Source organism: Strongylocentrotus purpuratus, unplaced genomic scaffold (genome assembly GCF_000002235.5).
Source record: "Strongylocentrotus purpuratus isolate Spur 01 unplaced genomic scaffold, Spur_5.0 spur5_scaffold_13, whole genome shotgun sequence".
NCBI classification, from domain to species: domain Eukaryota; kingdom Metazoa; phylum Echinodermata; class Echinoidea; order Camarodonta; family Strongylocentrotidae; genus Strongylocentrotus; species Strongylocentrotus purpuratus.
In genome coordinates this window covers 5,085,152-5,107,206 of record NW_022145598.1, presented here as the reverse complement: position 1 = coordinate 5,107,206, position 22,055 = coordinate 5,085,152, and the positions used below count along the sequence as shown (strand labels likewise).

General features: G+C 38.1%; 1 protein-coding gene and 1 long non-coding RNA gene across 2 annotated transcripts; both read left to right on the top strand.

Moving 5' to 3' along the window:
* Positions 1 to 494: 494 nt before the first annotated feature.
* Positions 495 to 14,659, top strand: LOC115922952. Its single transcript, XR_004063691.1, has 3 exons — positions 495 to 1,090; positions 2,921 to 3,059; positions 14,374 to 14,659. It is a non-coding gene; the product is annotated as an uncharacterized LOC115922952 (long non-coding RNA).
* A 3,112-nt stretch (positions 14,660 to 17,771) lies between these two features.
* On the top strand, positions 17,772 to 20,952 carry LOC100890871. The gene is made up of 4 exons (XM_030982756.1): positions 17,772 to 17,858; positions 18,225 to 18,466; positions 19,191 to 19,272; positions 20,098 to 20,952. The coding sequence occupies exons 2-4, from the start codon at positions 18,256 to 18,258 to the stop codon at positions 20,558 to 20,560; spliced, it is 756 nt and encodes a 251-aa protein (XP_030838616.1). The 5' UTR covers positions 17,772 to 17,858; positions 18,225 to 18,255; the 3' UTR covers positions 20,561 to 20,952.
* The last annotated feature ends 1,103 nt before the right edge of the window (positions 20,953 to 22,055 follow it).

Genomic DNA, 22,055 nt, shown 5'->3' with positions numbered 1-22,055 from the left:
GGCCAGAACAACCACCCGGGACAATTACTCCCGAAAAAAATTACCCCTTGGACAATTACCCCCCCCCCCTGAAAATTAGGTAATTTTCAGGGGTGGGGAAATTTTTTCCAGGCTCCACCCCTGAAAATTACCCCCTGTTCATTGAAGGGGAAGTCCACCCTGGAAAGAAGTTTTTTTTTAAATAAAAGCAGAACTTTTTTTTACCGGGGGGGGGGGGGGGTAATTGTCATCGGGGCCTCGGGGTAATTTTTTAGGTGGGTCATTGTCCCGCTGGTAATTGGCCGGGGGCGAGTGAACCGATGGGGGGGGGGGGGGCAGCACAGCTAGTCAAACTAGATCTTAATGCTCCCCCTTATAAGGGTCGAATCTAGGGCCGGGACGTGTGGATGCACCCCCCCCCCCCCCGTTTACCTTCCTGTGTGACTGTGTAAAACGTAAATGAATAGATACTATTCAGTATTGATCATGCAGGGGGTGAGAGTAGAAATACATGTATATATTAAACCGGCGGGCACTATAGCCTTACATTATAGTACATACATTTCGTTCATGGAATATACTGCAACATATTAATATGGCTCTGACATATATATTCGCGTGCGTTCTGACCTGACTGTACGTGCGATCATTCGCCTCTCAGAATGCTGGCTGTAAAATGTCTAGTGGAATATCTGAATACAATGACGCTAAACGTGATCACTGCATAAGCTTGCTCGATACATACATGAACATTAGTGATACAGACAGACAGGCACACTGTGCACACTTTAGACGACGAGGGGAAAACCCGTTGGCACTGGTAGATACGCCCTAACACTGCAAGGTAATTGCGTCTCATGTCGGAACGGTTGTGATTTAATAGGACACACTTCATACGCAGTATATAAATACCAAGTGCCTTCTAGTATTTCTTCCGATGCATTCTGGTTTACTCAAGATTTCTACAAAGGAATTGTCCATATTTGTCGTGTTCCACCATTTTTGTAGAGTTGCAAATGTCGTTTCCTTGCTTGGTTGTTTTCTTCAAACGACTTCAAGCGAATAGAGAGGAACATAGTCTTTGTCCTTGGATATTTAACGAGAGAAAAAGGTTAGTATGTGTATTTCTGTTATCATAAATATGGTGTTTTTGATGGTATTACATTACACGCCATGCTATATATTATGCGCATATTGTGATGGTGGTGATGGATGATCGCGGTGTATGATCACGTACGCCAATATTTGTGTGCACATTATCGCTTTCACGATATACCTCATTGATATTGTATAGACTAGACAGTTTAATATAGTTCTGTGTTGTGCATCATCATCATCACCATCATCATCATAATAATAATGCTATTGCTAATACTACTAATAATGATAATAATATAAGTCACATTCGTATAGCGCTTAATATTGATACCTCGTTTCTAAGCGCTTTACATCCTAATTATTATCACCCCAGTTATTGATATTGTATATACAATTCCCGGATTCAATTTCTATTATATCCGCACATGATTGAGCTCACGCTTCACTCCATAGGAAGTATTCCGGCCAGGCATACATGCCAACCCAACCATCCTACCAGGCAACCATTTAACACCTGGGTGGACAGTGGCAAATGCAGATTCATGCCTTGCCAAAGGATATTAATACAATACTGCTGCAGTAATATGGTTAAGCTTTATTCAATAATTGATTTTGTAAAATTTTAAAGATTTTTATTGACTCGATCGACCTCCTCTCGGGGTGTGAGCCGGTCAGGCGCGTACGCAGGGGTGGGGGGGGGGGGGGTGATTAAACCCCCTTGATTTTTTATTATATGTATGTTTTTGTGCAAAACTCCTCCCCCCTTTTGATTTTTTTTTGTTAATAATAATTTTAAAAAAAACAACAAAAATTATGCCAATGGCTGACCTAAAAAAGGTGACCTTACCCCCCCCTAACGGAACAAAATGTCAAATTTTGAAATTTAGAGACTCCCCCCCCCCCAAAAAAAAGTGTCCGCTTACCCCCCCCCCCCCTCCCGCTTATTCAGCGGCTGGCTGAGTCGTTGCGAAATTTTGGGCTCGATTTTAAAACCCCACCCCCCCCCCCCCTTGAAAAAATCCTGCATACGCCACTGGAGCCGGTACAAACTTATTTGCATAGTATCAATATAAAACAATGATTAACATGTGATAAGACGAACAATGATAAACGTTTGATAATTATGAAAAAATAAACATATTTATAAATCAAGGAGAACTGGATAATGCACTCATTTGCCGAGCTGAATGAAATGAAAGGATTATTGACAGGATGTCGGGTTTATTGATAAAAATTCAAGCTCACAGCAAAATTAAACGTCTTGAATTTACAAAATAATAAGAATAAAAAGACATAACAAGGCATGTAACATAGTGAATAGGAACACAACTAGAAAATTGATATGATAATAACAAATAATAATAATAATGATAATGATGATGATAATAATAGTAATAAGACAAAAACATCATCAACATCAACATAATCATGATCATCAGTAGCAGTAGCATCAGCAGGATAGTAACAGCAGTACTAATATTAGCAGAAGTAAATTAATGTAGGGCATGAAGCTTAAAGCCGATCTGCACTAGTTTGGCCAGGAAGGAATAGACCACCCAGCGTGGTCACTGACAGGTGGTTATCTCATCAAATCAGCTCTCCATAAATATAAGAAAAAGGGGATCATGGGGGACCAGCGTTCACCAATTAGGCATTGTTTGCTATATAGAGGGCGCCAGTAGCTATAAGTAGTGTAGTGGGGCTTTAAATCATCATTAATTTTTGCAACCACTTTACTGATACGATGATGTAAAATTGATATAAAATAAAATCATACTGTAAATTACTTCAAAAATTTCATCTTGTTACCATATTTTAACGTTATTTATTGTCTTATCTACAGATGATCCGAGAGATATTGATAGCCTCCTTGACGGTGATCGTCCACGGGATGGTAGACGCTGGCGATGTCTGCCTTTCAATAGGGGGTTGTGAATGCAGTAGTCCACCCATATTCAAAGTTACAAGACCAACATTTGGTGGTAGGTTTATAATAGTTGTCATCAAAACTTTGATACAATTCCTAGAATTGAAGGGAAACTCGACCGTTATATCAAGTTCGAATCTGAAAAAATGAGAGAAACAGATTACCGAAAATTCGATGAAATGCTGACAAAGAAGGAAATGTATGTGTACTGATGATCTGTATGTTTAAAACTCACTCCACAAATTGGCAATCTCCGTCATTCAAAGTTCCAGAGCCAGCAGTTTCCAACGATATGTCTTTCACGTGTGTTCTAAAACTTTGGTAATATTGGATGAGTTGATAACTCAACCGTTGTCATAAAGTAGAAGAAGAAAAACGCGAGAAATCTGCAAATTTTATTAAACTTAGCCAAAAATAATATGTATTTAGAATCATGATCTTTGTGTTTAAAGCTTCCTCTATAAACCTCCAGCATTCAGAGTTCCCAAACCATCATTTTGTAGTGGTATAAAAATTAAAGTGTATTATGTGCATTTCAAAATGTTTCATCACTGGGAGGGAGAGGTTCCCCTCAATTTGGAAGAAGGGAATAAGAGAAGCAGATTAGTGCAAATTTGAAGGAATTTAAACAACGAATAAAGAACAAAGAATCATTATGTAGCCTATTATTGTGATCTTTGTCAGGTATAAATATTACTGCGCTAAATAGCAACTAATTGGGGAAAAGGCAAATGAAAAAGACAAAATTTAATGCAAATTTGATAAAATTATGTCGCCTCGGACGAATTCCACAATTCAAATTAAGTATTCGATTATTCAGATTTAAAAAAAGGTAGGCAATCTTTTGGAACCTGTAGAGGTTTGCGCACGTCACTACGTAAAGGAAATGTTGACGCCCCCTAATGAATATGCATTATGCTTGTGCCGACACGGCGTGTGTACTGTCCGTACACGCTGTGCATGCATATCTATCTAGGCTATGACAGCACATCTGCACTACTGATTCAAGCAAGAGAATATATGTATATTTCACTACACTTTTATTGTTTTGAATACATTAATTGCATCTATACTTGCATCAATTAAGTTAGTGCATTTCTAAATTTGTATTGTACTGTTGTGACTTCATACTTGCATCAATATAAGTTGTTGCATCTAACCTGTTCCAAACTGCATTTTGCGTGTCCCAAATTTATATCTTTGTCATGGTTGCATTGTTTGCATCAATCAAGTAATTGCATTGTACATGTTCCAAGCTGCATTCTACGTGTTTCAAAATTTCTATCTTTCGGTAATTCGTCCCTATTTTCACGAAGTGACGGTAGTGAGGAAAATCGTAACGCAAAGTGAATGCAATTTTTTTTCACTACCGTCACTTCGTGAAAACAGCGACGAATTGTATTGTTTTGACTACACACTCCAATTATTTAAGTTATTGCATTGTATATGTTCCAAGCTGCATTCTACGTGTACCAAAATTTCTATCTTTGGGTAATTGTGTTGTTTTGCCTACACACTCCAATCATATCCAAATTATTGCATTGTACATGTTCCAAGCTGCATTCTACGTGTTCCAAATTTTCTATCTTTGGGTAATTGTATTGTTTTGCCTACACACTCCATCATTCAAATTATTGCATTGTACATGTTCCAAGCTGCATTCTACGTGTTCCAAATATATCTTTGGGTAATTGTATTATTTTGACTACACACTCCCATTATTTAACTTATTGCATTGTATATGTTCCAAGCTGCATTCTACGTGTACCAAAATTTCTATCTTTGGGTAATTGTATTGTTTTGACTTCACACTCCCATTATTTAAGTTATTGCATTGTATATGTTCCAAGCTGCATTCTACGTGTTCCAAAATTTCTATCTTTGGGTAATTGTATTGTTTTGCCTACACACTCCCATCACCCAAATTATTGCATTGTACATGTTTCAAGCTGCATTCTACGTGTTCCAAAATTTCTATCTTTAGGGGATAATATTGTTTTGCCTACACACTCCCATCATTCAAATTTTTGCATTGTACATGTTCCAAGCTGCATTCTACGTGTTCCAAAATTTCTATCTTTGGGTAATTGTATTGTTTTGCCTACACACTCCTATCATTCAAATTATTGCATTGTACATGTTCCAAGCTGCATTCTACGTGTTCCAAAATTTCTATCTTTGGGTAATTGGGTAATCTTTGGGTAATTTTCTGGTTTCACAATTCGGCTAGTGAGCGAAGCGAGCGAGCAAAAATTTGAGCATAATATGTATTTTGTGAAAGTATTATTTGTCACCAAAATAAATGAGAAAAGATTTTTTTTTAAAATCATATTCGGGCAGCTCGCTGTTCCCCCCCCCCATTACTGGCGAAGCGCATAAGCTTTGATGCTTCATTAAATTGTGAGAGAAAGAAGATGATTCGTTGTTCCATTCTCGATTCTTAATCCTTGTTTGAATTCAGTTTTCTTTAAATTATTAGAGAAAGAAGACGATTCTTTGTATACCATTCTCGTCTCTTAATCCTTGTTGAATTTAGCTTTCCCCCTTCAGCACGAGGCGTGGAAGCTTTTACGTTTTATTAAATTATTAGAGAAAGAAGATGATTCGTTGTTCCATTCTCGACTCTTAATCCTTGTTTGAATTTATTTTTCATAAAATTATTAGAGAAAAAGGGTCTAGCGACGCCCCTGTGCGTACCCTAGATAACACTGAGTGGGTGGGGAAGAGAAAAGTCGGGTGAGAAAGGCGAAAAGAAAAGGAAATGGCGCTAAGTGACAGTAACGACGAATAAGGGAAAACTGTAATCCGGAGATTTGGGGGTCATTCCTGAAGGCTTGGCAAACGTTATTGAATAGAGGGGGCCGGGCCGGCCGCATAAAATCTCGAGCCGCGGATTCAAAGTTAAACATTAAAAACAGCCCCTGCGCTACAAAGGTCATCACTCTTTAGTGAGAAATTTGAAAAGGGCACAATATGTTGGATCTCTTTTAAATAGAAGCTATACACTCAACAGTCAGATTTTAAATAAACGGTAGGGCGCTTCACAACTCTTATTTTGCCCTTCATTTGGATTCAGCTCACAACCAACTCGCTTGTGTTTGTATTTGAACTCATGTTGGTAGTAATCATGGACAGGGGCGGCAATCCTGGATCCGATACGGGGACACGTCCCCCAGGAAATTTAGTAATATAGCTAGAAAGAAATCTAGCGGAAAGAACGTACATATTGAGCTTAGGAATTTTCTAGAATACATGATTTCAGCATTCAACATTGCAAAATCTCGCTTGGTCGCTATACACCCCGGTCCTCGCCCGATAACACAAAACTATGATATGACGCTCCCGGGCCGTGATTTATCCATGGTTGGTGTAATAGATCTGTTTTTTCTTTTATTTCTACTAACCTAATTATGTGCTATCACAATCATGATTGTTTTACTTTCCCTTTAAAGCAGGCGCGTAGCTAGGGGCGGTAGGGGTAGTAAGAGGACATAGGACGAAAAAGTAGCAGACAAAGAAACATTTTTGGAAATTCTGACAAGTCGAGAACGGTACAACGAATCGTCTTCTTTCTCTAATAATAAATGAAATGTCAAAGCTTCCGCGCTTCGCTCGCTCGGGGGCAACTGAATTCAGACAAGGATTGAGAGTCGAGAATGAAACAACGAATCGTCTTCTTTCACTAATAATTTAATGAAAACTAAATTCAAACAAGGATTAAGAGTCGAGAATGGAACAACGAATCATCTTCTTTCTCTAATAATTTAATAAAACGTCAAAGCTTCCACGCCTCGTGCTGAAGGGGGAAAGCTGAATTGAAACAAGGATTAAGAGACGAGAATGGAACAAAGAATCGTTTTCTTTCTCTCATAATTTAATGAAGCGTCAGAAGTTTACGCGCGGGCGGGGAAAATTGAATTAAGACAAGGATTGAGAGTCGAGAATGGAACAACGAATCATCTTCTATCTCTAATAATTTAATAAAACTACAAAGCTTATGCGCTTCGCCAGTAATGGGAGGGGGGAACAGCGAGCTGCCCTAATATGATTTTTTTTTAAAATCTTTTCTCATTTATTTTGGTGACAAATAACACTTTCACAAAATACAATTTATGCTCAAATTTTTGCTCGCTCTCTAGCCGAATTGTGAAACCAGAAAATTATTTTTTCGTGCAAGGGGCTATAGCCCCCCCCCCCCGATGTTCCGGTATCGTGCTTCCATTATGACCTTGTCAGTATTGGTATATTGAGTTGGACAAAAACGGTCTGCGCAATTTTTAAATTTCCGCCCCCCCCCCCCCCCAACCCCCTATTGGAAAATCCTGGATCCGCGCCTGAGTGATGTGTAGACAAAACAATACAATTACCCAAAGATAGAAATTTTGGAACACGTAGAATGCAGCTTGGAACATGTACAATGCAATAATTTGAATGATGGGAGTGTGTAGGCAAAACAATACAATTACCCAAAGATAGAAATTTTGGAACACGTAGAATGCAGCTTGGAACATGTACAATGCAATAATTTGAATGATGGGAGTGTGTAGGCAAAACAATACAATTACCCAAAGATAGAAAATTTGGAACACGTAGAATGCAGCTTGGAACATGTACAATGCAATAATTTGAATGATGGGAGTGTGTAGGCAAAACAATACAATTACCCAAAGATAGAAATTTTGGAACACGTAGAATGCAGCTTGGAACATGTACAATGCAATAATTTGAATGATGGGAGTGTGTAGGCAAAACAATACAATTACCCAAAGATAGAAAATTTGGAACACATAGAATGCAGCTTGGAACATGTACAATGCAATAATTTGGATGATGAGAGTGTGTAGGCAAAACAATACAATTACCCAAAGATAGAAATTTTGGTACACGTAGAATGCAGCTTGGAACATATACAATGCAATAACTTAAATAATGGGAGTGTGTAGTCAAAATAATACAATTACCCAAAGATATATTTGGAACACGTAGAATGCAGCTTGGAACATGTACAATGCAATAATTTGAATGATGGGAGTGTGTAGGCAAAACAATACAATTACCCAAAGATAGAAAATTTGGAAAACGTAGAATGCAGCTTGGAACATGTACAATGCAATAATTTGGATATGATTGGAGTGTGTAGGCAAAACAACACAATTACCGAAAGATAGAAATTTTGGAACACGTAGAATGCAGCTTGGAACATGTACAATGCAATAATTTGAATGATAGGAGTGTGTAGGCAAAACAATACAATTACCCAAAGATAGAAATTTTGGAATACGTAGAATGCAGCTTGGAACATGACTTGTACGGTACAATGCAATAATTTGAATGATGGGAGTGTGTAGGCGAAACAATAAAATTACCCAAAGATAGAAAATTTGGAACACATAGAATGCAGCTTGGAACATGTACAATGCAATAATTTGAATGATGGGAGTGTGTAGGCAAAACAATACAATTACCCAAAGATAGAAAATTTGGAACACGTAGAATGCAGCTTGGAACATGTACAATGCAATAATTTGGATATGATTGGAGTGTGTAGGCAAAACAACACAATTACCCAAAGATAGAAATTTTGGTACACGTAGAATGCAGCTTGGAACATATACAATGCAATAACTTAAATAATTGGAGTGTGTAGTCAAAACAATACAATTACCGAAAGATAGAAATTTTGAAACACGTAGAATGCAGCTTGGAACATGTACAATGCAATAACTTGATTGATGCAAACAATGCAACCATGACAAAGATATAAATTTGGGACACGCAAAATGCAGTTTGGAACAGGTTAGATGCAACAACTTATATTGATGCAAGTATGAAGTCACAACAGTACAATACAAATTTAGAAATGCACTAACTTAATTGATGCAAGTATAGATGCAATTAATGTATTCAAAACAATACAAGTGTAGTGAAATACATATATTCTCTTGCTTGAATCAGTAGTGCAGATGTGCTGTCATAGCCTAGATAGATATGCATGCACAGCGTGTACGGACAGTACACACGCCGTGTCGGCACAAGCATAATGCATATTCATTAGGGGGCGTCAACATTTCCTTTACGTAGTGACGTGCGCAAACCTCTACAGGTTCCAAAAGATTGCCTACCTAAAAAAAACAGGCCACCAATCTCACTTTCCAGTATGTGCACTTAAGTTTAAAATGTATTTACTTTGTTTAAAATATACATGTATAGATCCGCCTCCAACACCTCCACCACCTCCACCGCGTAAGTGACAGATAAGCTTGTACCTGTCATGCACTTTCAATTATAGGCGACCAATTTTGCTTAATCGTGCATTCAATTTAATTAATTATTGTTGTTTTTCGTGCTGTGGTGGTGGTGGTATGGTGGCCCTGAAGGGACATCGCGAATAGACTAAATCGTGAAAAATATGCGATAAAATTCACGATATCGTCAATTTTATCGCATATTTTTCACGAAGAAATTCACGAAATTGACGATATCGTGAACTTTATCGTGAACTTTTCAAGATGAAATTGACGATATCGTGAATTTTATCGTGAAAAGTTCACGATATAAAGTTCACGATATCGTCAATTTTATCGTGTACTCTATCGTGTACTCTATCGTGTACTCTCCTGACGGGCGCTTCGTAAACAAAACCAGCCCTAGCTGGGGGAGACAGAGAGAAGGAAAAAAGGGAAAGGGAAAGAGAAGATAAAAGGAAAGAAAGAATAATAAGAAGAAAAGAGGGAAACGGGGGGGGGGGGGGCGAAGGGCTCTTGCCTCCTCCTCACTCCCCCCCCCCTCCCCGCCAAAAAATAAATCAGAGAGAGAGAGAGAAGGGAAAGGGAAAGGGAAAGAGAAGATAAAAGGAAAGAAAGAAGAGGAAGAAGAAGAAAAGAGGAAAACGGGGGAAGGGCGAAGGACTCTTGCCTCCCCCCCGCCAAAAAATAAATCAGAGAGAGAGAGAGAAGGGAAAGGGAAAGGGAAAGAGAAGATAAAAGGAAAGAAAGAAGAGGAAGAAGAAGAAAAGAGGGAAACGGGGGCAAAGGGCTTTTGCCTCGTCCCCCCGCCCCCCGCCAAAATATAAATAAGAGAGAGAGAGAGAAGGAAAGGGAAAGAGAAGAAAGAAAGAGAAAAACGAAAAAGAGGGAGAATAGGAAAGAAAGGAAAAGAAAGAAAAGAAAGGAGGCAAGAGCTCTTCGCCCCTGTTTCCCTCTTTTCTTATTCTTTTTCCTCTTCTTTCTTTCCTTTTATATTTTCTTTCCCTCTCCCTTCTCTTTCCCTTTATGGCGGGAGGGGGGAGGGGGAGGTAAGAGCCTTTCGCCCTTCCCCCGTTTCCCTCTTTCCGTCTTCTTCTTCTTTCTTTCCTTTTATATTTTCTTTCCCTTTCCCTTTCCCTTCTCTCTATCTCTCTCTCTCTCTCTCCTATTTATTTGTTGGCGCGGGAGGGGGGTAGGAGGCAAGAGCCCCTCTTTTCTTCTTATTCTTCTTCCTTTCCTTTTTTATTCTCTTTCCCTTTCCTTCTCTCTCTCTCTCTCTTATTTATTTTTAGGGCGGGGGGATGCAAGAGCCCTTCGCCCCCGTTTCCCTCTTTTCTTCTTCTTCTTCCTCTTCTTTCTTTCCTTTTATCTTCTCTTTCCCTTTCCCTTTCCCTTCTCTCTCTATCTCTTATTTATTTTTTTGGCGGGGGGTGGGGAGGGAGGAGGCAAGAGCCCTTCGCCCTTCCCCCGTTTCCCTCTTTCCTTCTTATTCCTCTTCTTTCTTTCCTTTTATATTTTCTTTCCCTTTCCCTTCTCTCTCTTATTTATTTTTGGCGGGGGGGGGGGGGGGGGAGGAGGCAAGAGCCCTTCGCCCTTCCCCTGTTTCCCTCTTATTCCTCTTCTTTCTTTCCCTTTCCCTTCTCTCTCTCTCTCTCTCTCTCTTATTTATTTTTTTGGCGGGGGGGGGGGGGGAGGTAAGAGCCTTTCGCCCTTCCCCCGTTTCCCTCTTTCCTTCTTCCTCTTCTTTCTTTCCTTTTATCTTCTCTTTCCCTTTCCCTTTCCCTTCTCTCTCTCTCTCTGATTTATTTTTTGGCGGGGAGGGGGGGGGGGGAGTGAGGAGGAGGCAAGAGCCCTTCGCCCCCCCGTTTCCCTCTTTTCTTCTTATTATTCTTTCTTTCCTTTTATCTTCTCTTTCCCTTTCCCTTTTTTCCTTCTCTCTGTCTCCCCCAGCTAGGGCTGGTTTTGTTTACGAAGCGCCCGTCAGGAGAGTACACGATAGAGTACACGATAGAGTACACGATAAAATTGACGATATCGTGAACTTTATATCGTGAACTTTTCACGAAAAAATTCACGATATCGTCAATTTCATCGTGAAAAGTTCACGATAAAGTTCACGATATCGTCAATTTCGTGAATTTCTTCGTGAAAAATATGCGATAAAATTGACGATATCGTGAATTTTATCGCATATTTTTCACGATTTAGTCTATTCGCGATGTCCCTTCAGGGCCACCATATGGTGGTGGTGGTATGATAATAAAACATAATAATAGTGCATGACATGTACCTAACGTGTCAAAAAGCGCTAGGGAAGAAAGGGAAGAGCAAAGCAAAGAGCAAAAACGTGACTGATCGAGTTCCTTTTATCTGTTTAAATTTTGAAATTTTAGTGTTCTTTAAGAAGACTTACAGTTATCTATTGTAATAATGTTTTTAAGAGAGTCGGGGAGGCGATTCCATAAAACTCGGGCAGCATGGCAAATGAACATTCACCATTATGTTTGTCAGAATAGGAGGAACAGTACACCAATTCTTTTTAAATGATCTTGTTGGTCAGTGAGAAATTCATTTAAATAAAAGGGAGCTAGTCCATTCAAGCATCCATTAGCTTATAGCCATGATAACAGTATCTTGATCTGGATGCAAGACTGGGATGTGAATCAATGTAAACTTCGTAGGACAGGTAGGTCTAATACATTCCAAAACGTTGGTACTGTTCTATGAGTTGGAGGGAAATGCTCCACTTGAGTTAGGAGAAGTAAAATAAGAGAAGCGGATTTTTTTGTATTGACTTTATTTCATCACCTTACGTACATGTTTAAATGGGTCTTTTACACATCCTCCTGAAATATAGCTATTGCACACAAGGATGTTTTAGTTTGTTTTTTGCCTCCAACCAGACAACTGAACTACATGTACATCTATAACAGTCATGTTCCTTTGTGCGGCTGCCAAATCGATCGGGTGTTTTTGTAGGGGGAGAGGTGGCGGTGTATTCTCCTGTTGTTCCAAAGCCACCAAAGCATTATAATGTATCTAGCGCTTAGATCTTATATTTTGGTGAAGTGTTTTCATTGATTATGAATGATAAATTGTAAAGCGCATGTAAAAGGTATAAGGTCCCGAAATGAGCTATGTAGCAGAACAATACATAATCATTATTACTAACTAAATGAACATGCAACCCAGACAACGCCCTCCCACTAAGTCCGCAGACGGGGAAACCCCTTTATTGTTCCCTTCATAATGACGTCATCTTGTTATCGCGCTACGGTGTATTGTACAGTATGGTCATAATAGAAAAAAAGGTAAAATGGATTAATGCCCAACTGTGTAGAGGAAAGGGTATTCCTTAATATTTTTATACATGGTAGTTATGGGGTTCGATAGAATATTTCTTGTCTCTTAACTCTATATTATCTAATTTTGTATGAAATTTGCTTCATTCCGGTTTGCCACCCTGATGTTAATGTGGTTTAATAGAAGCGAAAACTGATACGAAAGGAACAGATCGGTGAAAAAAATTGAAATATAAGGAAGTAATGACTAATGAGTACTTTGTGAACTATCGAACCCAAATTAGAAACTCCGTAACGTACCATTGCGTATTGAAAAAGATAGTTGTGACACGCCTCGTATATAAGCGTACACAAACGCGGTCATATAGGTTAAATCATGGAGCTCTACATCAAAGACGTTCCAAATAGTCTCTATAGTCTCTATGGTGGGGGGGGGGGGGGGGGGCTATTCGAATGAATTCCCCATGAAATAACTGACCAATCAAAAGCGACTTCCATTGTCGTCACTCTGTGTAAATAGATATGCTCTGCTCCTGAATATTATAATCACTCCACGTATTATTTTTGTGGACAACGCCGTTGTGAAATATAATCTATTCTGTCATCAACAACCAAGGAAATGGAAATTTATGAAAATTTAAATACACTGCAAATTAGAGAGGTGCTCGATTATTAAGACCAACTTAATATGTCAGTGTAGCCTTCCCCTCCCCCTTGATGATTGCTCCCGTTATTTTTCTTCTCATAAATGCCCCTTTTCCATTTTCTTACCATATAATACGCTCACATAGATGTGCCATAATTCCTTTCATATCATCTCGTAGTCTTTTCGTTCTTTAACGCTCCGCCCCCCAAAAAAAAAAATAACAATGGCTATATGATTACTACCATGTGCAAACATGCAATCTCATCTATTCATTCTTTGCCCCATACCCTTTATGGTGAGTAGGCCTACTGGCCATGCGATTGCATTGTGAAAGACATGGTGTGGAATCGATCAGAAAAAATTGATTATCTAGCATATAAGTATCTATGTGTATTGCAAGGTTCTGGAATCCACAATTTGGCACAGTCTTGATAAAGTAACTCGCACTGTACACAGAAAGATGTATATGGGACTACACAAACATGTGGCATAAAAATTGGGCCTCATTTTGAAGCTGTTACTTGTTATTAAAAAAGAAGTCAAAATTTGCTCCCCCCCCCCGCCATGCTTTTCAGGGAAAATCTTTTCTCTGATGTTCTTCCACACCTGCATGATAACAATGATAACGCTCAGAAATTATTTTTTCACCTCTCCCCAAAACTCAACCTTCTCCTTAAAATGACACACATTACATTTCTGACATAAAGATATTTAATTTACACAGATTTTTAAACCTTTAATTTCTTATCATTATGCTTATGCTTTCATGAATCAAAATCTACATTTCGTAAATTATTAGCACTAGCAAATTTATTAAAAGGATACATAAAAATAAAAAATGTTTTCAATGACACAAATGAAAGTACTGTGACAGTTATTGTTTAAACTATTGCAGCTGGGATCTGCCACTGTCCCGTCGTGGAACGTTTAATGAGAATAAAAGATGAATATTTGTGGTAAGGATTTCTGTTTATTCATAAGGTTGTTAGATTGCTAATTTTGTTTACATTTAGCGTCATATATTTTCTATTAAAAAAAATGAGATATCAAATTAATATTCTAATTTTCTTGAAACCAACGCGAATTGTAAAGGTAATGTATAATTGACTCGTATTCATTTTCTAAACATTTAAAGACATCTATACATTTCTTATTTTCTTTTTATCTTCTCGACAGATTGCCCTGCAGCTAGTATTCGTTGCAACAAGGTAAGCATTTCAATTTCAATGCAATTCATTCATTCAGGCTTTGTGAATATAAAAAACGCATTCAAAGTGTACCGATCACAAAATAGTAGTTTAAGTACTTGTGAGTAGGCAACTAGACGCACTCGTGTGCGCTCGCTTAAAACAGGGCCCTCATATACGGAACCTAAGTCTTAATTGGGGTGCAGGTTTATGTTATTTTTATTTGCTTAATATTCCTTATCTAGATGTACATACACTGTCGCTCATAAAGGTGGAATATTTTAGTTTTACCCCAATGTATGGAATTATTTTTAAAAATTATTTAAAAATAATAGATCTAGATAATAGTATACATTCTCAGATTTTATTGAATAATAATTTGCCAATGTGTGTTTTGCGGGACTGCTAAAGCATGTGTATGCTACTATGCTTATTAACTAGGGGAACTACGCCCTCAAGTCATAAATGACAGTAATGAGGATTAATGCCCCTACAAAAGGGCACTAATATAGCAAATCGACACGGTTTTGATCCTGGGGCCTCACAGTTACGAGGCCATCGCTTTGTCACTGAACCATGACTGTACGCAGCGGGGGCTAGGGTAGGGGGCAGTTTCCATAAATTAAAAAAACAGAGAAAATGCAATAAATTTTCAATAATTTATTGCATTTTACCCCGGTCTCCAACATAAAAAATCCTCTGGACGGCCATGGGCACACAGATTTTTTTTTTTTTTTCTTTTTCCCCTTCCACAGGGATCCTTTATTAAATAATATCGTTCACATTGTTATGTATACAAGAATTGATTTTTACATGCAGAAATTTAAAATAATATTCCTGGCCATTCAAAATATGAAAAGAAAATACATTTATAGATATCAGTTACAAATTGAAGTTCACTTTTTTAAATAAATATCACAGATTTAGTTGGCAAAATGATTTTAGAAGAAATAAACAATCAGAAACACTTTGGCAAAAAAAAAAAAAAAATTTATGTTGGGAACCGGGGTAAAATGCAATAAATTATTGACAATTTATTGCAATTTCTGTTTTTTTTTTAAATATATGGAAACTGCCCCCTACCCTAGCCCCCGCTGCGTACAGTCATGGTTCAGTGACAAAGCAATGGCCTCGTAACTGTGAGGCCCCAGGATCAAAACCGTGTCGATGTGCTATATTAGTGCCCTTTTGTGGGGCATTAATCCTCATTACTGTCATTTATGACTTAAGGGCAAAGGTCCCCTAGTTGATAAGCATAGTAGCATACACATGCTTTAGCAGTCACACAAAACAAACATTGGCAAATTATTATTCAAAAAAATCTGAGAATGTATACTATTATGTAGATCTATTATTTTTAAATTATATTTCAAATAATACCATAAATTGGGATTAAAAAAAAAAATTCCACCTTTATGAGCAACAGTGTACATTATTTTTTTAGGTGATTGGTACACTTTGAAATGGGATAAATGATTGTAGTCCGAAGACTAATGATATCATGTTTACAATATACAATAAAAAACATAAATTAATACACGTAAAAATCAAACATCAAAGTCATAAATAGAAAGTTGACGAACCTATAATACAGATCGTAAAATACACATGTACATGCATTGGATTTGTGAATAGCAAATTAACATATTGCACAATAAGTAAAGCTAGAGTTAGAAATAGGCCAAACAAAACATATTATCGTTAGGATGGGTTTAAATGTAGAAGTGTTTGGGGATTAAAGGGGACACATTGTGAACATTACACATGTACATTGGATCAATGGAGATCAATAATGGCAAAGAGATCTATAGTAGTAAAAAGGCTCGTTTAGATATGACGCAGCAAAACCGCGGTATTATTTTGTGCTTGTTTTATGATGAGGTAAACTGACAGGCTTCCTTCGAATCATCGGGTCATCGGGTTCGGTCGGGTGGTCGCGTTACACGACCTTTTCTGAAACGAAAACGGAAGATCATGTGAAGATGCACGTTAAGAACGCGATCTTTCGTAGATTTGCCGTAGGGTTTTTACAAAGTGTCGGTTAAGTTGGACCAGACCATTTGAAGATGAGAGGGGTTTACTTCACAATCTTTCCCCCTGACATTTCATGAATGAAGGGGAGTCCCGGTGATGATTCAAAGTAAGCCATGTTAGCCAACTGTAATACGTTTCACATTTCTGTATCTTATAACACAGAGCGCAATAAATACTCGGAAGTCGTTTCTACGAGCAATTGCAGTTCATTTATTTATACTTTTATTATTTTAAACCGCGAAGGCCTTTTTTTTTGCAGTTTACCGCGCCATATCTGAACAGGCATGTGCGCTAGTTTCCTTCGAAGGTTTATCTAGCGTGGACAATCAGGCAGTCGAAATGAAACCTCATTCGCAAGTCGCAACGGACATTACACGCAGCGGTTGCGTTATTAGCTGCTTAGTGGCGATTGCGTTATTGGCTACGCTAGTGAAGCCAGTATGTGAAGGCAGTTATCGCATATTTATGTGCCAGTCTTTAAGCGTATAATATTTTGTCTACTTCCCGGGTGCGTTATTTTTTTATGCGGCACAGATTGGGGCTTTTTTTTAAAAGGGGTCTTGATTTACAGACTAATACTGGTCGTGTGCGTACTAGACAGTTTAGTAGTAGAGGTCTGTTTTTAATAGTGTTACATTTAATCCACTACCGCATGGAAAATTATTACATCAACAATTAAAATCAAATTGGAAATCTGAAGAGGAGGCAGCACGTCAATAAGGAGAACATCACAATAATTAGTCAATAAAACTTAACTAATTTAAACAAAGAGGAATGTCATCTAAACACAGTTCGCGATGGATATACAAACTTCTTCGCAGCGCTAATGCGCTAGCTTTAAACATGACTAGTCTCACGTACGTGCAGACACTATTCAGAAGGGAAAGAACGTACTTCCCATAGGTTTAACACGCGCCATGCCCCAATCTGTGCCGCATAAAAAAATAACGCTTCCCGGGTCTACTCTCTTTTTGCAATGCCAGGCAAATAACGCCTCGTGTGCAATGGTCTTCATACCTCAGTCACAATAACTAGACCGATACCAGACCGAATAAAACATTGTATTGACCCGAATGACCCTAAATGGGTCGGTTTTGAGTCGGTGTAGAGTCGGTTTGGCAATGTATTGCAATAGTGAGAATGCAAACAGCATGCAGTAGTTGTTGCCAGGTAAGGAAACATTATAAATTGCCCAACACGTGATATATGCATATTGCATTCTGAATATTTATATACAATACTTGCATGTGAATGAAATATTCGTAATAAGGCAATTCACACAGACGTATGCATTAAAATTGATAACATCATGAAAATGGTCTATTGGGTCCGTTTTTCACCTTATTCTTTCAATCAGATCTTAATCATCATCGGATGCAGTATTGACATAGTCTGTCTCGTCGTCACACTGGTCATCTACATTATCTGCATTGCAAATAAGTAAGAATCCTTTGGTTTGATTACATTTCTTTCTTCTTTCTTCTTTTTTTGTCCTATAACTTTTACACTATGTCATTAATTGAGGTCATACCTTGCAATTGTAATTTTCCATAACACTCCATTTTTATCTTAAGGGAAACCTCACCCCAAGATAAATATTTAGTTATTCTGAGAGATCTATTGTATAACTGCCCATTAAGATATAATTGTCGTAATGATGATGAACATAGTGCTTGATCCCGTGATGATTATTTAAGAAATAACATTTGTGGATCTTCAAAAGAAATTATGAATGTTCTGAGGCCTTGTCTCCTCTTTTCAATCATATCACAAGTTCACAACAAAGTGTACTTCTCAACCTTTTAGGACCCGTTCACAGCCACAACAGTTGAGTTTCATGAATGTTTGCATTGCTCAACTTGGCCTGTTCTTCTTCGTTCTTTTGGACGTCGAAACCGACATCGACATCGCCATCAGCTTCTTCGTCGACTGTTTCCTATTCATCTCGGTGTCTTGTGTCCTGCTCGAGGCCGTTGCCATATGCATCTCGGTCCTGGACAAGACCGTCCATCGTAATATGACGATCGCCGGGGTTAGCTGCTGCTGGGGTAAGCCATAGCGTGTTTAGAGAGATAGTTGTGACACGCGCACACGATTGTGAGCGCTAAGACATGTCTAATTCATGGAGCTCCAAATGATTGCTTTCCATATACGATCGCTATGGAAGTGATCTATTTTGGTACTCCATGGAGTTGACCCTATGAACGAAGATGATTTCCGGTAAAGTAACTATGTCTTCTCTAGTAGCTAGTGGCTAAGTTTCTTCAGGCATTACACAAGCTTGTTGTCCGAGAGGACTCTGTCTTTTATGTATTATCCTAAGGATAATACATGAAATGAACATTCGTTCTTGGGTAGTAAATACACGTTCTTTATTACATTTCAATATAATTTTATTTCATTTATTTTTCAGTTCTGGAAAAAAAAAAGTCAGTATAGATTACAACATGCATGAAGAAATATGAACTTAATTTAAACATCACTAGCCGGGGCTCCAAGAAAATTGAAGCTTGAAGCCTTGTGATTTTGCATGAAGTTGTCCCCATCTTCAATAAGTAGGAAGTTTGGGAAATCTTACCCCTTTTATTTTGCTTACCCTGTGCAAATGTTTGTTTCCAAAGGCCATTTTGAATGATTTATCTAATCTCTTCCCGCAGTGACTATTTCCATTATTGAATAATGATTATGCCTCTCTGACTTATCAATGAACTATAGGTCGTGCGTTTAATGTTATACATGTCTTATGATTCTCATGTTTGTATTCTAATGCAGGTCTTCCTCTCCTTAAGAGCATTATAACGGTTGCTGTAGACTCCTACTCAGACGACACATACTACTCATATGGTCCTGAAGAGTAAGTAATATAGGATGTTTCGGCCAGATTCGCGAGTTTGTCATTCGAATTCATTTACTTTGCATTTATGTTAGCGCAGATCGGCGTGGCCATGCCAATTATCATTCAATTTTCCAGTTTTGTATCATTTTTATCATTTAAATTAACACCTGTCCTTCGTATTCGAAATATTTTTTATTCAAGTTAGGAATGTTAGGGGGAAGAAATGCAACACACGTTTATATGCTCAAATTATATGACTCTAGTCCCCACCAAGTCACGATATTGTATCTTTCCTCCATAAAATATGATGAAATTATGACAAAATTATGATGAAATTATGACAAAATTATGATGAAACACAAGACAAACAACTTCCTTACATGAATATTTACAAACATAATGAGACCATCAAGTCCGTAGATGCAAGTCGTTTTTTCCTTAACAATTAAACTTAAATGCTGATGAGTATTAGATAAAGAATGAGCACCAGCTCCACTCCCTGTTTCATAGTACATGTATTTCTACCATGTGGTCACCTTGAGGGTACATGTATATGGCAATAACTAACACAAAGGATTTAGTCATCCTACCAGGTCCTCATTTCTCTCCCGGGTATGAAATGGCAAATGTATATTAATGCCTTGCAGAGGTCATTGGTGCCGTTGGTACCGATCGAACCCCGGCCCTGCATTTCAAGTCTAGTGCTTAAACCTCTCGACTACGACACCCCTTCTCTGTCTCTCTCTCTCTGTCTCTCTGTCTCTCTCTCTCTCTATTCCTCTCTCGCATTTGGGTCTCGTTGTGTGACATATTAATTTTAGGCTACTGTCTCTTTTTTTATAGATACTTCTTGGGTACTGGGCAACCTCTCAATACAGCTGAAATCGTCATCATCACACCTTTGTTTTGCGCCACCATCGCCGCGATTGGTTACTCCGTATTTTCACTGTGTCACGCTTCCACAGTCAACGGAAAAGAGGAGGAGAAACAGCGACACGAAGCGTGGCTTCGGATTGGCCATATTTCTGCGATATGCCTGTGCTTCTTCTCGTGGATCATCGCCCTTCTCGTTGTCGGCATCTGCAGGCAATCATTCTGCATCGTTTTTATTGTCTTCGCTTTGCCTCAGGGGATCGTCATCCTCGTTGGTTTCTGGTACCGGATTACCGGAAAGAAGGAGTTCTGCGAGTCGAGCGGTGAGGACAACCCCGGACGATCATCGAGTGTTAGCCCTTTGCAAGATGGCGATGAAAAGAAAGGGAATACCGAATCGATCCAGATCAACTCAATGGGCGCTACCGGTTAGGCTGATTAAGGCATGGTGGACCAACCGAATTAAACATAGAGATGGGTGGTAATATATTACACACATGTGAGGATTTGGAGTCACCAAAGTTTGATCAAACGGAAAAAATATGGCTAGGATATAGATTTTGGATAAAATACCGTTTTATTTCCAGTAAACAAAGCTAGTTCAGAGATATTATCTGCCCATGGACAGATAAAGGTGATTTGTACAAAACTGTAATGCCGGATACACATTCGTGAAATTTATGTAATCGTTATTCATTCTGTAATACAAAGCCGGATATTTTTTTGAGGGGGCAAAAACAAAGGTATTTATAAGCCATGCAGTTCATAGTTGCAGTCTGAGCATGAGCAGATAAAGGTCATTGCAGACCAAATTGTGAAATACATGGAGACAAAATACTGCATGGATGCGTGCTCATGAAAGTTATGTAATAATTATTAATTAATGCACAAGCAGTGCACTCCATGATACCCAGATGGAAGTATTCTTTAAAAAGGGGGAACAAAGGCTATTTATGTAGCACCTCCATCGCTGTAGGAGTGATTATTTCCAAATGTACAAAGTGGGACCTCTTCATGTTTTGAAGATCTGTAGATATTCGGGGTCATTTGGGACATGTGCTAACCGTCAACTGGTCTATCAGTCAAGCACCTCCATCAGTGATTGAAAATGTGCAAAACGGGACTTCTCCATATTAAAAAGAAAATTAAAAATTAATACCAAACTACTCTAGAGAAAGTGAAAGCTTGAATGAAATCGGACAAAAAGATTAGACAGTTATTAATTTTTGAGATTTGTAATCACTGTAAATTGTTCATAATGTGTGAATCAGGAGGGTCTCCTCTTTTTAGAGAACCTATGATTATATGTTATGCATAAATATAATTTTGAGTAGTGCCCCAAAGGGAAAAGGCGCTTAGGAGAAAACCACAAATCAATGATACTTTTGTTTCCGAACTGGTCTGTACTAGGACCCCTTGTGTTGCTATGTGTGTTCCATTGCCTTTCATGATTTATTGTACTACTACTAGTAGTAGTAGTAAAACTTTTATATAGTACTTTCTTTTTTGCACAGCAGCTGTTTAAATATAATCATACAAGGTTGAATTGCCAAACGTTAAATGATCTCTTTCTGTGCAATTTTGATTTCTTGAAAAAAATAGCGATCGTGTTCTTGGCAGCCTGTTTTTTCTTCATTTAAAAAAAATGATTTCATTAATCCTATTGAAATCGTAACGAATGTATATATAGATAATTTGTTTCTCTGATTTCTTTTTATATAAGTGAAGTGGGATGTAGACCTATCCGTAATCATTTTATTTTAGAGCTCCGTTGTCTGGTCGATAAAATACAATTTTGTTCCAGCAGCGGTATTAACGTCCTCTGGCAAGACATTGAAAATTTGCCATATTATAATCATTTTAAAAATTATCATTATTATTATTTTTTTATCATTATTATTAAAGATATTATTATTATTATTATTATT